Source organism: Panthera pardus, unplaced genomic scaffold (assembly GCF_024362965.1).
Source record: "Panthera pardus isolate Hobbes unplaced genomic scaffold, ASM2436296v1 HiC_scaffold_13, whole genome shotgun sequence".
In the NCBI taxonomy this organism is placed as follows: domain Eukaryota; kingdom Metazoa; phylum Chordata; class Mammalia; order Carnivora; family Felidae; genus Panthera; species Panthera pardus.
Genome location: NW_026526688.1, coordinates 58,705,929 through 58,722,900, shown reverse-complemented (window position 1 = coordinate 58,722,900; position 16,972 = coordinate 58,705,929). Strand labels below are relative to the sequence as shown.

At 40.4% G+C, this 16,972-nt stretch overlaps 1 protein-coding gene and 1 long non-coding RNA gene across 6 annotated transcripts in view; one reads left to right on the top strand and one right to left on the bottom strand.

Moving 5' to 3' along the window:
- MFAP3L (microfibril associated protein 3 like) overlaps window positions 1-16,972 on the bottom strand; it is a 135,924-nt gene that overhangs the window by 37,349 nt on the left and 81,603 nt on the right. For all 5 annotated transcript variants that reach the window (XM_053901126.1, XM_053901123.1, XM_053901127.1 and 2 more), the window contains exon 4: window positions 13,513-13,576. In XM_053901126.1, coding sequence (XP_053757101.1) covers window positions 13,513-13,576 — 64 coding nt within the window. The remainder of the gene's footprint in view (window positions 1-13,512; window positions 13,577-16,972) is intronic.
- The window catches only part of LOC109262428 (uncharacterized), a 203,686-nt gene that overhangs the window by 140,855 nt on the left and 45,859 nt on the right, over window positions 1-16,972 (top strand). The gene's annotated exons all lie outside the window — the stretch shown is intronic.

Sequence of the window (16,972 nt, the reverse complement as noted above, 5' to 3'; positions counted from 1 at the left end):
TGCTTAGGATATGATGGAGCTCTTTCCCTTGAGGCAGAAAGTAGTAGATACCTTGGGGTCATTGTCTAGCTCACACTGAGGACCTCCCAGCATCAGTGGAAGTTCCATGTGACACTGTCCCCTGCCACAAGCTGGTTGGTACACGGTACATGCTTGACCCCAAGTGAACCTAAGTTTTTTACCTGGAAATTTAAAATTTGGACCCGAGAGACAGAGTCTGGGAGTTTTCAGAGCTGAGTCATGTCGATGACAGCTTTCTAAAGAGGAGGCCATGGACTTTAACTCATCCTTCAGTTCCATGGGCTACTCCAGTATCTTCCCAATAATTCCCTAACTTAAATTTTTTTTTTTTTTCTTAAGCTAAGCAGAAGTGGGTTCTGTTATTTGCAACCTGAAAAACTTTAATTATGTAAGTCTTTTGGGTCAGGGAAGTGGATTATCCTGTTTGGGACTCTATGTTAAGTCAATTGAAAATGTTAAAGATTCTTAAAATTGAGAACTGCAGCCCACATATGCATCATGAAGTTGTGGGATTTAGCCTAACCCAGTGGGAATCTGAATAAATAATAATTTATGACCCATCTTGTGGTTTTTTTAAGAGGTGGATGGGGAATAGCTGTTTTTCCTTTTGACCATTCCCAGCTACATAAGACTTTCCCATGTGCAGAAAGTTTTTTTCACTGACCCCATGGAAAGCTCATCTAATGGTTTGGCATCATTAGACTTGACCACGTTTGTCTGGCTTATACCACTTCTACTTGTTTATTAATTAAAAAAAAATTATTTAGAGAGAGAGAGAGTGGGGGAGAGGCAGAGAGGAGGAGAGAGAGAGAATCCCAAGCAGGCTCCAAGCTATCAAACCAGAGCCTGAGGTAGGGCTCAAACCCACAAACCATGAGATCATTACCTGAGCCAAAGTTGGAGACTTAGCTGACTGAGCCACCTGAGCCCCTGGCTTAAAACCACTTTTAGGGGCGCCTGGGTGGCGCAGTCGGTTAAGCGTCCGACTTCAGCCAGGTCACGATCTCACGGTCCGTGAGTTCGAGCCCCGCGTCGGGCTCTGGGCTGATGGCTCGGAGCCTGGAGCCTGCTTCCGATTCTGTGTCTCCCTCTCTCTCTGTCCCTCCCCCGTTCATGCTCTGTCTCTCTCTGTCCCAAAAATAAAATAAACGTTGAAAAAAAAAAAAAATTAAAAAAAAACAAAAAACAAAAAAAAACCCCACTTTTAAAGGGGCAGTGCTTCTTATCTCCTTCCCTAGCAATCAGGACTGTTTTTAGAAGGAACGAGTAAAAAAGGTACCTTATTTAAAGCACTAATTTTATCTTGGTAAGTGTAAAAAATAGAAACGTTATTTTTTAAAAAGGAGTATACATTTATGTGCTGTAATTATACCAATAAGGTAAAAATAAAAACAAGTATTTATGTTAGAAGATTTAAGAGGAAATAGAGCAGGTGCTGGTAGCTATTTGAAGCAAAATTACTCCCTTCCCCATCATTTTCTCCAGTTCTCCAGACTTCCCATAATGTGGTGTCATTGCATCTGTAATAATATGTAATGTGTTTTGAAAACATAGAACATAGAATAAACAAACACACCTAGTCCACTTTAAGATTAAAAAACTAAAGGGAGAGAGGGAAGAAAAGAGGGAGGAAGGGAGGCAAGAAGACAGGGGGAGAGAAAGAGAAGGGGGGGGGAAGAGGAAAGGAGTGAAATTGGACATTCCCAAGTATTGTCAGATTGTCAGAAAAAAAGAACCTGGTAAAAAAATAGTCTTGAAAAACTTTATTTTATTTATTTATTTTATAAAAATATTAAAAAATAAATATTTTTAAGTGTTTATTTATTTATTTATTTATTTATTTATTTATTTATTTAGAGAAAGCTGGGGAAGGCAGAGAGAGAGAAAGAGAGAGAATCCCAAGGAGGCTCCACACCATCAGCAGCTCACAGACAAACATGGGGCTTGAACTCAGGAACCGTGAGATAATGACCTGAGCCAAAACTGAGAGATGCTTAACTGACTGAGCTACCCAGGTGCCCCTGTCTTGAAAAACTTTAAACTTTGACTTTTGGTCTTGAAGTACTAGGGAATTTTTGTGTTTATTTTCAGTTTATGAATGACTGAGTTGTGTTTGTGTCAACATTAAAAAAAATGGAATAGAAACTAATGCACGTTTTTCTTCAATGTAACTGTTTGTAATGCTTGAGTCTCCTGGGATTGAAGCAGCTGCTGTTCAGAGAACTGCCACAGGTTTTAGATTACAAGGTCATTTGAAGAGTTGTCCACTTTCTCTATTTGTCTAAAATAGAATTACATTACATGAACAACAAAGATACACGAGAGAAACCCCTTCTAGATTAGGAAAAATGGTATTAATAAGGAACCTTTTTTAAAAAGTATAGTTGACACACAATGCTACGTTAGCTTCAGCACAGTTTACAACCTAGTAATTCAAGTTTATAGGTTATGCTATCCTTACCACAAGTGCAGCAATCATCTGTCACCATACAACACTATTACAATACCACTGGCTATATTCCCTATGCTGTACCTTTAATCCCTGTGACTTATTCATTTCATCACTGGAAGCCTGTATCTCCCACTCCCCTTCACCCATTTTGCCCTTCCCTGAGCCCCTCCAGCAACCATCCCTTTGTTGAAAACAGCAAAAGAAAAGTTATCATTCAAATCCATAGATTTCCTCCCTAATGGTCAGCCCTAGTATTGGAGAAGAATACCAAAATCATGTAGCTCTTACATATAAAATAGGGGAGAGTTGAAGACCAGTATTTAAAGTTAAAATGGAATGCACATGAACCTGTGGCTCTATCTGGTGAGAAGAAATGCATAACATTAGGAAACTATAAAAACACCATCCAGGGAGGTCAATCTCTGGTTTGTAATATGGGTGAGCATAAATCATCCCAATTCCATTAATTACCATCCTTTTAAGAGCACTCCAAGTCAGCACATCCTCTCCTGTGGATGATTCGAATGTGCAGGATGGTTGTAAAACACTTCTTTGGCTAATATGGATGATGACAAGAGGAGGGTGTAGTACCATTAGGGTCCTGATCTCTACAGAACATAACAAATACTTAATAAATACTGTGATCAGTGGAGTGCCATGTGTCTCCATGCTCATCAGAGCTCATGTTTGTTTTTGTTAAAAATTTATGTCATAGCAAGAGTGTGAAAGATACCTATAAAGCTCTTTTAGCAGTTGAAAAAAATATTCTGATTTAAGCATGGTGCTATTATAATCAAGATCACAATTTTGATCTCCACATAGTCCAATTAAATAAAACAACCTAGTTCACATTTATAAACTGAACCCCCAAGTGGTACTGGCCTTTTAAGCAATGTGCATCACTAAACATAAGATGACTGGGCTATAGAATGTTTATGACATGTTTGCCTGTCACAATTACTGGAAAAAGCAACATGAAGACCTTGGTCTTATGTTTCAAGGACAGCACATTATTGACAATACAGTGAGAAAGTGCTAGACCTAGGTGCAATCCCAGGCCACTTACCAGCCATATAACTTTGGGCCCTCGAACTGTGGTTGTTCCATCTGGAAAATATATATAATAGCCTTATTCCTTTATCACAAGGGTGTTGTGGAGAATAAATGAAACAATGAATAAGAAATATCTTTGTAACCCTAAAGTGTTTATACAAGTGGAAGATACTATTAATATTTATAGCCTAAATGCTCAGAGATTTGTTAAGAGTTGCTGTTATATGTTTGTTTGGTTTTCCCCGGGGGTAGCTTTAAAAAATGTGGCCTGCATTTCTGTGATGATGGCATTTAGACCTCTGCTTCATCAAAGTCAGGGACAAACTTTCATAAATCCTTCTTCTTTATTGAAACAGAAACCCCAGTGTCTCCAGTGGCACATTATCAATAACAAATACTCAGTTATTATGAATAAGCATGAGGCAAAGTTGATGGTCACTGCATAATTATCCTTCCACATAAATTACATTAAAAACAACATTGTGTAACACCTGCAAGACAATGCTGGCTTTTAGGGAAGTCATTCTTAGTTAAGAGGTTGGAGAGTAGAAGAGATGGGCAGGGCACATGCAACTGCCTTCCAATGAGCTGTAGAATACAAAGGAAAAGTAGGGGTGAGCATTGCCTTGATTTCCATTCTATACCCACCCCTTCATTCTGCACAGCGGTGTCATAAATATTAAAGCCACCAACAGAGAAGCTTTTAATTCTTTTCCTTCCACTGAAGTAGGCTTCATCTTGAAAGTCACACAAGATCTCTGAAATTATCTCTTTAAAAAATTAACTTGGTGCAGAGAGAAGCACTTCTGACCTGAAGGTGGGAGGGAGCAAGGTGTATCTTCTTATACCCACACTTTAAACTTTGACACTGTTGAATAAATTGCCTAACAATTTAAATACTGAGGGGGAAATGCCATGGTTAGTGAGAAATAAAGCATATAAAAGTTTGACTGCGGTGCCTGAGTGGCTCAGTTGGTTGAGCATCCAACTTCAGCTCAGGTCATAATCTCGCGGTTTGTGAGTTTGAGCCCCACATCCAGATCACTGCTGTCAGCGCAGATCCTGCTTCAGATCCTCTGTCCCCCTCTCTCTCTGCCCCTCCCCCACTTGTGCTCACTCTCTCAAATAAGTAAACAGAAAAAAAAAAAAGTTTGGCCAATGACTGATGATATAAAAAGGAGAAAAATCTCCGTGAACTGGGAAAGGTAGTTCAAAATCAGGCTGGGTTAAGGCTAAGCCACAAAGGCCAGCCTTCAAAGCCCTTAAATCTTTGCAGAGCCTCTGGGTACTAGGTTGGAATATCAGCATCCAGATCACAAGAAAAGTGCTGCCTTGTGTTCTGAAATATGTCAGGAGGAGGGGAAGCAGATAAGCTCCGCCAGGCAGAAAGACAGCTTCTCATTCCTCTTTAAAATAATCAATTATTAATTAATTAATTAATTAATTTTTAAATTTACATTCAATTAGTTAGCATATAGTGCAATAATGATTTCAGGAGTAGAATCCAGTGATTCATACCCTACATGTAATATCCATTACTCATCCCAACCAGTGAGCTTCTCATTCCTATAAGGACTCATGCCAAGTATATTTTCCTCAGGCTTTTAAATAGAAAACTCTAGTTTCTTGAGATACAATGCAGAGTTGCTGCAACTGTTAATGTGAGGAAAAGAATGGGGTTCTTGCTGAGGGAGGCATTGGGCCTCCTTTGAGGATGGCTTCAATTTTGATGCATTTCTCATGAGAGGGAGAAGGGGATCCTTCCCTTTTTTTTTTTTTTTTTTTTTTTTCTGGATACTATGCTCATTAAATCATCTTGTAGACTTGACTCAAATATAGCCTTAGCCCCTACAGTTGGGGAAAGATAGAGTTTCCATGTATTTTGAATAAGGTCTTTTGCTTGAAGTGGGTATTAACAATATTGATGTAGGTGCTTATTTAAGGGTATACATGTATGAGATCCATGAGAATGCTTGCCAACACCTAATGTCCATCAATAACCAAGAAAGTATGGCATATGCTTGCTTTGACATTTCTGTTCTCAGTTTTTTATATTAATGAATTAATGGTTGATTTTTACAGATAGTTGTTAGGATATCTCACAATGATAATTATGCTTGTGGTTATTTTCCACAACCTAGATTAATTGCTAGGTCATTTAAAAAATCATAAAGCTCAGGGCGCCTGGGTGGCTCAGTCGGTTAAGCATCCACCTTCAGCCCAGGTCATGATCTCACGGTTTGTGGGTTTGGGCCCCATGTGGCACTCTGTGCTGACAGAGCTTGGAACCTACTTCAGATTCTGTGTCTCCCTCCCTCTCTCTCTCTCTGCCCCTCCCCTGCTCATGCGCTCGCTCTCTCTCTCTCTCTCAAAAATAAATAAATATTTAAAAACAATTTTTTTAAATCATAAAGCTTCTGGGGATGCCTGGGTGGCTCATTTGGCTGAATGTCCAACAAGGCTCAGGTCATGATCTCATGGTTTGTGCGTTCAAGCCCCACGCTGGGCTCTACGCTGACAGCACAGAACTTACTTCAGATCCTCTGTCCCCATCTCTCTCTGCGCCTGTCCCACTCATGCTGTCTCTCTCTCTCAAAAATAAGCATTAAAATTTTTTTAAAAATTCATAAAGCTCCTTTAAGACTATTTTGCAAATAATTCCACTATAAGTTCAATTTAATACCTCATTTTCTGATGACTTTTGGCTATGATATATACTATGAAAATAGTGCAATTTTATATGAAAGCAGTATCAGCTTTTTTCTAGGATGAGGTTAGGAACTGGATATTATTTGATGGTATTTAGCTAGAGGAAGCCTCCTCCTGTGTGGTTTTCAAGGGAATCATTCACACAAAGGATAATGTTAAATAAGAAATGGTGTATTTGCCTTTTAAAAATGTTTTTGAGTCTGATCTAAGCATGATACTAGCACCTACTCTCGACATGAATAGTTTCAGGGAAAAGAGGTTTAGCAGTGCATTATAAAGGATGCAGGTAACTTCAGAGATTCTAATAAAAGAAACAGTTTATTACTGGCAGCTCCCAAGGTCATGGTCTCAGAGAGTTCAATATTAAAACAAGCCTTGAGAGAGAGAGTTGTGTGACCAATGGGTACTCTCTAGCTTCTTCCTATGTATATTGTATACAGGTAGGGACACAAAAATACATGCAACAATTTGTATAGGGGTAAAATCCTGGACTCTAGGATCATATGCTTTTGGTCCTAATCAAAGTAACATTCCTTGTTATGTGATGTCCATGCTATTAAGATGGTGTATGTGGCTTACACCAGAGGCCAATGTGGAGCTTTTACATATTCAGAATCCTAAAAATTGAACTTCTGCCCCCTTCACCTTGGGATAGCTATGTGATACAGGAACCTCTGACTGCATCATTGAAGCAATGATTAGCCAGCCTGCATGCAAAAATAAAGAAATGGCCATGGTGACTTAATTGATCCTTCTATGTGGGCCTAACTGAATGTCTAAAAGTTACCTTAAAATTAACGTGTTCAAAACAGGAGTCTCCATATCCAACCTCTATTTTATTTTCTTAATAAAAAAAAACTGTTTATTTTTGAGAGAGATACTGAGTGGGGGACGGCTAGAGGAAGGGGGACAGAGGATCTGAAGCAGGCTCTGTGCTGATAGCAGAGAGCCTGATGCAGGGCTTGAACTCATGAGCTGTGAGATCATGACCTAAGTGCCTCCTAAGCTCTATTTTAAACCTGCATATTGGGGCACCTGGGTAGCTCAGTTGGTTAAGTGTCCAACTCCTGCTCAGGTCATGATCTCACAGTTTGTGGGTTCGAGCCCCACATCAGGCGCTGTCTGACAGCTCAGAGCCTGGAGCCTGTTTTGGATTCTGTGTCTCCCTCTTTCTCTGCCCTTCTCCAGCTAGTGGTCTGTCTCTTTCTCTCAAAGATTAAAAACAAAAAAAAAGTTAAACCTGCATACCCTCAAGTTTTTCCTGTATAGTTAATAGTACCCAGTTGCTTGGGCTAAAAATCTGATTCACCCTAATTTCCTCCTTTTTCCTACTTGCATCCACAGTGCCTGGTACATCAAGAAGTCCTCTCGATTTTACCACCAAAATGTCTTCTGAATCCATACCCTTCTCACTGTTTTTACACTACTATACGATTCCAAGCCTCTATAATTTCTGCCTGGATTATTGGGACAGTGTTGTAACTTTGGCCCTGCTTCCATTCTTGCCTTCTTGCAGTCATTCCCAGCACCAGAACCAGAGCTGGGGTTTGAAATGTAAGTCAATTCATATCCTTTCTTGTGTAAAATCTTCTTGGGGCTTCCCACTGCATTTAGAATAAAATCTCAACCTCTTAGCCAACCTGGCCATCATGGTCCTTATGGTTCTTCATGGTCTAGTGTCTGTCTGCTTCTTGCACCTCCTCTTGACCATTCTCCATGCCACCCCCAAGTCTCTGTGGCCTTGCTTCATCTGATCTTTGATTCGTTTTTATTTAGGCTAAATTAATGCCTCCTTAAAGAGGCCTTCTCTGACACCTTAAACTAAATAAGCCACCTGTACCCCAGGACTATTACTTAATTCTATTTTATTCTTAGTATTCTTTAATATAAGATGATCCCATCTGTTGATGTACATATTGTTATCTCCTCTTGCAATGGAAGTTCCAAGTCTATTCATTGCCACATCCCCAGGGACTAAAACGGTGTTTGGCTTGCTCTATAAAACAAGCATTATTTATTGAGGTTTTCAGTAAATAATGGTTTAATAAGTGAGTAATCTTAAAAAGTCATCCCACCAAAGTAAATGTTGCCCACTCAGTGTTCTGCAGTACATTGGACCAGTGGATTTGGCATCCTTGCCTTTTGGGAAGAATCAAGACAGAAAGTGAGAGAGATGTGAGCACACGGGTGAATATTTTCCTATCACTTTAGACAAAGTAGTTAATAAGGAAGCACTGAGTTCCTGTTGTGTATTAAGTAGCATGTGTTAGGTGCTGTTAAAGACATATATAAGTTATGGAACATGTTGGGTAGTGGGATGTGTGTGTGAGCAACACAAATGAACAAAACGAGCATTATTTGCTAATAAGTACAATAGGAATTTAGAGGGAAAGATCACTGTGAGATGCAATAGTTGGACTAGGCTTGACTGGAAAAAAGGAGGATCATTCTGTGGCACATGTGCACAAAGAATCTGAAAAGGCAGAGAAGAGGAGAAGGTCTTCCCAGGTAGAGTACGGGTCATCAAGGAAAGAAAGGAGAAGGAAACAAATATTGCTTTGGGCCAGATTTTGCTGTTAGAAAGCCAAGAAGAGACTGGATTAGCTTCTGCTCAAACTATGCATATTTAGAATGCTCAAATATTTAGAGTCCAAAAGGATTCAGACTGGGCCTATAGAAATAAGTCAGTGGGATGGAAGGTGATTTATTAGAGCATTCTTTTCCTCTCTAAGTCTCTGGTGGTATTTTTCTTGGGGACTGGATTTCATTCATTAAACAAATATTTATTACCTGCCTCCTCTGTAGCAGGCACTGTGCTTGTTACTGGGGTTCAACAGTAAACAAGAGATCACAGTCCTTGTGCCCAGGAGCTTAGAATCTCCCCAAGGAGATAAATAATATGTGAATAAATTCATAATAATGGTTTGAGCATAATTTAAAAATCGTACATTTCAGGAAAAGTCTTTTATACCAGTAATTTGGGAAGAGGTAGAGGAAGAGGATGGGTTAGAGAGGAGAGGATGCTATTAAGAGGTCATTTGCGAGGCTCTTTGCAGCAGTGTGTTACGAAGGATAGTAGCCTGGCTGCCCCCTTTGGTAGTCTCTGATAAAACAAAACTGCAGCTGCGGAAGGTGCAGTGACAGTGGTCCCAGGTGAAGGCTCTTCTCTCTCTTTTTGTCTTTCATTCCCTCCCTCTCACCTTTAGACATTGCTGTCAATTTAATCACAGTGGTGGAAAAAGTACAGAAGCAATGAACAATGCATGATAAACATATGCCTGATAGCAATGTATGCTATTGGGAAGAAACTGGTGAACATGATTATAAACATTTGGAGGGCAAATGTCAGGTGGGAGCTCTTCATTCATGGTCTGGAGAGGTACGGAGAAGCTGTTCACTAATTTTCATTGTTAGAATAATGGAGCCCTCCTCACAGGAATATCCATAGCCTCCTCCAAGACATTGCCAATCATGGGCAGTTAATAAATGATCAATGATCTGGTTCTGACAGAAAGAGATTCCTCAGAGAATTGTGGAATGTTTCAGCTTTACCTTAGTCCTTTCTCTTGCATTTTGGATTAGAATTCAATAACAGTTGCTTCTGCAAAGAGAGTGATTCAAACACTCCGTGGTTATGTAGATTCATGTTTTATCCTGGAGTATTACCCTAACATTTTCATGGTAGGCTTTGAAGGTCTATTTTCATAATATACACAATATGTTAAAAAGGTAAGTTCTCAAATGTAAAACCAACTCTAAACAAAGCCAAATACACTTTGTCATGATTGAACAATTACCAATGATCAGATGTCTGTCACACCATTTTATTCTTCCTGTATTAGTCTGCTAGGATTGCCATTACAAAATACCATGACTGTGTGACTTAAACAACAGAATTGTATCTCTCACAGTTCTGGAGGCTAGAAATCCAAGATCAAGGTGTTGGCAGGTTTGCTGTCTTCTAAGACCTCTCTCCTTGCAGATGGTTGTCTTCTTTCTGTGAAGACATGGCCTCTTCTGTGCATGCTTCCTGATGTCTCTTTGTGTGTCTAAATTTCTTCTTCTTACAAGAACACCAGTCAGATTGGATTAGGGCCAACCCTAATGGCCTCATTTTACATATATTTTTAAAATGTTTTATTTATTTATTTTGAGACACACACACACACACACACACACACACACACACACAGAGAGAGAGAGAGAGAGAGAGAGAGAGAGAGAGAAAGCAGGGGAAGAGCAGAGAGACGGAGAGAATCCCAAGCAGGCCCCACACTGTCAGTGCAGAGCCCAATGTGGGGATCGAATCCAATGAACTGTGAGATCATGACCTGAGCCTAAATCAAGAGTTGGATGCTTAACCAACAAGGTGCCACCAATAATGGCTTCTTCATTTTAATTAGTCATCACTTTATAGACCCTGTCTTCAAATGCAGCCCCATTCTGAGGTACTGGAGGTTAGGGATTTGACATTTGAATTTTGAGGGAACACAGTTCAGTCCATAACAATCCTTACCAATCCTAATAAGTACTTTTGGTCCTGCGAGACAAAGTGTGGGGTTCAGAGAATCTATAGAATACTTCCTCTGGGGCAGTGTGTGGCATCTCACCCATGCTCCTGGAGCTCAGTGATGAAATGAAAGAGTGCTAATGGGAACTTTTAAAGTTCTGCATTTCTTTTCTGTTATTTCCTGAGATTCTACAGAAAGAAGAGGCCCAAGCTCTAATTTTGTTCTGGTCTGAGAAATCAAGTTGGTATCCTGCAAGATTTAATTCAAGGAGAAGGATACTACTTATAGTTGATGGCTGATGAAAGCTTTGCATGACAGGTGAAATTCCAGCAGGGCCTTGGAGAATGGACAGCAGTTAGATGTGAAGAAATCAGAGTGTAAGAGGCAAAACAAAGGCCTTGTATTGTGGGAAAATGTGGCATGTGTAAGGATGTTATTTCTTGCAAATCTTGCAAATACGTGAGGCATTTTATGTGAGTTATTATTTTGAATTCCCCTCAGAACCTCTGGGAGCTAAGCTAAAGAAGAATTTACAGTCCTTTTCAATGATGAGGAAACAAAAGCTCAGAGATGTTGAATAATAAGTAAGAAAGATAGGATTGAACACACCTGTCTGACTTCAGGGTTCTTCCCACAAGGAGGCACATGTATTAATTTTCTACTGTTGCTGTAACAAATTACCACAAACTTTATTTTAAACAACCATAATTTATGATCTCACAGTTTTTTATGTCAGAAGTCTGGGTGTGCTCAATGGATTTTCAGCTCTGCGTCTCACAAGACTGAAATCAAGGTGCCTGCTGGTCTGGGTCCCCATCTGTAGGCTCTGGGGGAGAATCTGCTTTCAGCTTCATTCAGGTCATTGGGAGAATTTGACTCCATGGTGTCCTTTTATAGGCCCATGGGTATATGGGCTTTTGTTGAATCACTATTTTTCATATGTTATGCATATTTTATAAGTATTAGTTTTTATTTATTAACTACTTAATGAGTTAAAACTAATTGTAAGCAGGTTGGCCCTTTTTTATGGGGGAAATGGACAGTTCATTTCTGGGAGGAAATTTTAGATGTATTTCTAATTTACACATATCTACTACTCAGATGTGCAATGAAAATACAATAAAACCTTGAATGGTAATTTGTTCTGCGAGTGTTCTGAAAGACGAGCAACAATTTCTAATAAATTTTAACTTGATAAACGAGCGTCTTGCAATATGAGTAGTATGCAACATCAGATGTCACGTGATCATAACTGACCCAACGGTTCTTGAAATTCGCTTTGATATACAAGTGCTTTGGATGACAAGCATGTTTTTGGAATGAATTATGCTCACAAACCAAGGTTTTACTGTACAGTTCTTTAGTCTCTATAATCTAATTTTCATCATCCACTCTCACACTGCTGGGTGGAGATAAGCAGGGAAAGCAGGGGGCACAGTCAGGCCTTTTAATAGGCTCTTCTGTGTCTATAGGTTTCAGTGGTCTTTTCCACATGGCTCATTCTCTTGGGCAATGTTCATTTTTTAAATGTCTTATTTATGTACGTATGTATGTATGTAAGTAAGTATGTATGTATGTATGTATGTATGTATGTATGTATTGAGAGCTAGCAAGTGAGCACGAGTAGGGGAGAGGCAGAGAGAGAGGGACAGAAGATCCAAAGCGGACTCTGTGCTGACAGGCTGATAGCAGTGAGCCCGATGTGGGGCTCGAACTCACAAGCCATGAGATCAGGGCTGAGCCGAAGTTGGAATCTCAACTGACCGAGCCATGCAGGTGCCTGGAAATGTTTAGTCTTTCAGATGTTTTCCTTCTTCCTTTGATTCTCCTGGAAATCTAGGGTCTCGGTGTGTGACATGGTGGCAAAGGGAAGGGGTTTCTAGCCTAGACCCTCTTGTCCTCTGGAGTCTTGCTGATGTTCACTGGGGGCTACTGGCCTTGCCTGCCCCAGGGCCTGTCTGCCAGTTCCCTGAGGCAAAGGGAGGAACTTCTGATTTCCTCTTGGCTCCATCAGGTCCTGGTGATCCTGCTGATCCCTCCCCTGCTGATTCTGTGACCACTAGAGGCTGCTCTGAGTCTCAGCTACGGCTCCAATAATGCCTCTGGAGCCTCTTCAGAGGCTTTCCCCTTGCCATGACAGCTTCCAGTTCAGGCCCACTGCTCTCAATTCACTTCATCTCACCCTGGGGTATGAAAGAACTTTCCCTCATTCCACCCAGAAGCTTAGGGCAGTTCAGGGGAGGTATCTCAGGTGCTGCTCCTCATCAAACCAGGTGGCCTTGCCTCTTCCCCATTCGGCTGCAGCTCTATGTGTTGCCTGGGACCACCCTGCACTTCTCTGGTTTTAGCTTTCCCCTCTGTTTGTGTGATATTGCTTCCCTTCAGGGGATGCGTCTAGAAGGGAGCAGTCATCCCACATTTGTCTGACCCTGGTCTCTCCAGTCCCTGCTTGCTCCTTTAAATATTCTCTCAGCGCAGAAGGAGTGGCCGGCCATTTTCTCTGATCTTGTAGTGACTTCTCCATGCCCTCCTTCATCCCACCTCCTTCCCTGGGCCTGGGAGAGAAACTGCCACAGGGAAAGGGAAAATGCACAAGTTTTAACTTCCTAACACCAATTTTTGAGCATTGAAGGATTTTCAAGCTTATTTGTCCAAGGACACTTCTGCCTTAGTTTCCAGTAAATAAACCCATTTTAAGCTACTAACAAGAAAAGAAGGCCCTTTAGGGAAAGTCAGTCAAATGTAGAAAGTGGGACAACCACTCACTTGTGAAATAGCAACCGCAGCACTTTACACATCTTGGTGATCTTCTTTGATCTTTATGCTTGGCCTGGAAGGGAATAAAATACAAGTGGCTAAGAACTTGAACTTGTAAATGAGGAGCCTTTCCCTTTTGTGCAGTAAGTGGGCAGGTAATTTGATCTTCACTTTACACCAAAAAGCAAAAGAACTCCAGACAATTCACGAGTTAAATGTAAGAAAATTAAAGTGTAGAAAAACTAGAAAAATAGAATTAGATATTTATCAAACATCGGGAGGGGCAAGGACACAGTAAACTTCTAAGTGGTGATAGAAGTCATGAAGAAAAGAATCAGCAGAATTGACTGTATGAAATTAATTTTTAATTAAATTAATTTAATTTTTACTTAATATTTTATCTATAATTTAAAATTTTCACATACAATTATCATTAATTATATTTTAGTTATATTTTAGTATTCAATTAAATATTAATTTAATCTTAACTTAATTTTTCAGTGTTTATTTATTTATTTTGAGAGAGAGAGAGAGAGAGAATGATCAGTGGAGGGGCAGAGAGAGAGGGAGAGAGAAGATGTGAAGTAGGATCTGTGCTGACAGCAGAGAACCTGATGTAGGCTTGGTCTCACCAACCGGGATCATGACCTGAACTGAAGTCAGATGCTTAATGACAGAGCCACCCAGGTGCCCCTCTTAGTTTAATTTTTAAATTAAATTTGCTTTATCCTAACTGTCTGTTCATGAAATTGGTCACAGGCAAACTGGATTTTAAGCGAATTGGTTTGGGAGAAACTGACCAGCTCCACCTCAGGGGGCGTGGTGGTGGGAACAGAGAGAGAAAGAAAGAGATGTGAATAATGTTGCTGGAGGCAAAGACAGGATTGGTGACCAAGTAGTTACAGAATACAGGTAGGAGGGAGGAGTCAAGAATGAATCTGAGGTTTTGGACCCAGGTAGCTGGGAAGGTAGTGGAACTAATTAACCCAATTTGGGAACCAAAGGAGAGGACCAGTTTTGCTACTCCAAGTTGAAATTGCTACTAGTCATTGGTTCTCAAACTTTGATTTGTATTAGAATCACTATAGGATTTGTTAAAACACATTGCTGAGTCCATCCGTCCTTAGAGTTGCTAGTTCAGTAGGTATGAGTTAGGGCTTTAGTATTTGCATTTCTAACAAGTTCCCAGGTGATGCTATGCTGCTGACCAGCGGCCATCACTTTGAGAATCACCATCTAGTTTTTGGGGTGGAGATGGTGGGAGGTATCCAGTAGAGAGGGCCTGGAGAGAGATCACAACCAGACAGAAGGATAATAATTGCTCCCATTTACTGTAAAGCTTCCCATTGGTATGTCAATAATGGATAAGTATTCATCATCCCCCAGGGGAAGGGCTACAGGGTGGGTAGGGGCTGGGGTGGGGGGGGGAGATGGAGAGGCCAGAACCCTTGGGCCAATTGTCTTTGACCTGAACAGCCATCTCCATTTACCCCAGAGTGCATACAAACATTATCATTTTGCTTATGTAGGCAGTGATATGAAAAACTGTAAAACAGTGGAAAGCACTGATTTGCTGAGTGCTTATTCTGTGGCAGACTCTAGTGATATCCCTATGAGCAAGATGCTATTATTACCCAGATTTAAGAGAGGAGAAAATGTGGGGGTAGAGAGGTTAAACCACTTCAGTGGTTCACTTCAATGTCACATGGCTGGTAGTTGGCAGATTCAGGATTAAAGCCTTGTCTGGCCTATTTCCAAACCTGAGCTTCTAATCATTATGTCTTTTAAAGGATTTGAACATAATCTGCATAGAGGTGATATTTAAAACAATGATATTGGATGAGACTACCAGGGAAGAGGGTTTAGAGAGAAATGTTCAAGTATAGTACCTTGGGGAACATCTACGTTTAGGGCATGAGGGGAAGAAATTGAGTTCTAGAGTATAACACAGAAATGAAATAATCTAGAGAAAATTTCACTAGTGTCATATGCCTTGGAGCTGTCAAGAAAGAACAAGACAAAGCAAAGGCCACTGAACTTTGAGACTAAAGTCATTGTTAACCTTTAAAGGAACTGCTCCACCAGAGAAGTAAAGATGAAAAGCTCTGTGTTTATCTGTTGGTGATTAACAAACAACTTCAGACATAGTGTCTTAAATTAATAGCATCCTTTATGGTTTCTCACATTTCTGTGGGTTGATTTAGCTCAGCTGGGTGGTTCTTCAGCTCCACCTGGTGTTGACTGGGGCACTGGGAGGCTGAAGTTATCTGGAGGTCTGGCCAGAAACATCCAAAGTGGCTCACTCACATGACTCAGAGTGAGTGCTGGCTTTTGGCCAAAGAGTATTGGTTATCCAATATTGATGTAGAGTTTATCCATGAGACCTGGATTTCTCCCAGCATAGCAGTAGGATTATAATAAGATATATTTCAAGTACATAAAAGTCAGAGCTGTAGATCTCTTAAGTCCTAGTCTCTGAATTTAACATTATTTCTACCATATTCTAATAGTAAAAGCAAGCCACAAGGCTAACCAAGATTAAAAATCCAGATTCAGGGATTGGAGAAATGGACTCTACTCAATGGGAGAATTGGCCAAGAATTTGAGCCCATTTTTAATTTACTGCAGGGTGGGTGATGACAAGGTAGATGTAGTTAATATATACTATTTACCTTTCTTTTTTTTATGAATATAACTTATTGTCAAATTGGCTTATATACAATACCCAGTGTTCATCCCAACAAGTGCCCTGCTCAATGCCCATCACCCATTTTCCCTTCTCACCCCGCCCATCCACCCTCAGCTTGTTCTCTGTATTTAAGAGTCTCTTGTGGTTTGCCTCCCTCCCTCTCTGTTTGTAACTATTTTTTTCCCCTTCCCTTCCACCATGGTCTTTTGTTAAGTTTCTCAAGATCCACATATGAGTGAAAACATATGATATCTGTCCTTCTCTGACTGACTTATTTCACTCAGCATAATACCTTCCAGTTCCATCCATGTTGCTGCAAATGGCATGATTTCATTCTTTCTCATTTACCTTTCAAGAAATTTTATAATAAAGGGGAAAAGAGAACAATGGTGGTTGAGAGCACAGAGGTTTTAGGGAAGGGCTTTTTTAGGGTATAGGTTGAAATATAGATTATGTAGGGCTATGTGCCAATATGACCTCAGACTTGCAGCCTAAAACCACAATTATTATTTTATAGTTTCTATGTATCAGGAGTCTAGTCATGGCCAAGTTGGGTCCTCTGCATTAGAATCTCACAGAGCTTGTCATTTGGGGCTGCAGTCTCATCTAATATTCAACTGGGGAAGGACCCATTTCCAGGCTTTTGTAGCTTTTAGCAGCACTCAGTTCTTTGTGGGCTGTTGGATGAAGGACCACAGTTTTGGGCACTATTGGCTAGAGGCCACCCTCAGTTACTTGCCATATAAGACGTCCCAGCATGCACTTGCTTTCTCAAAGCCA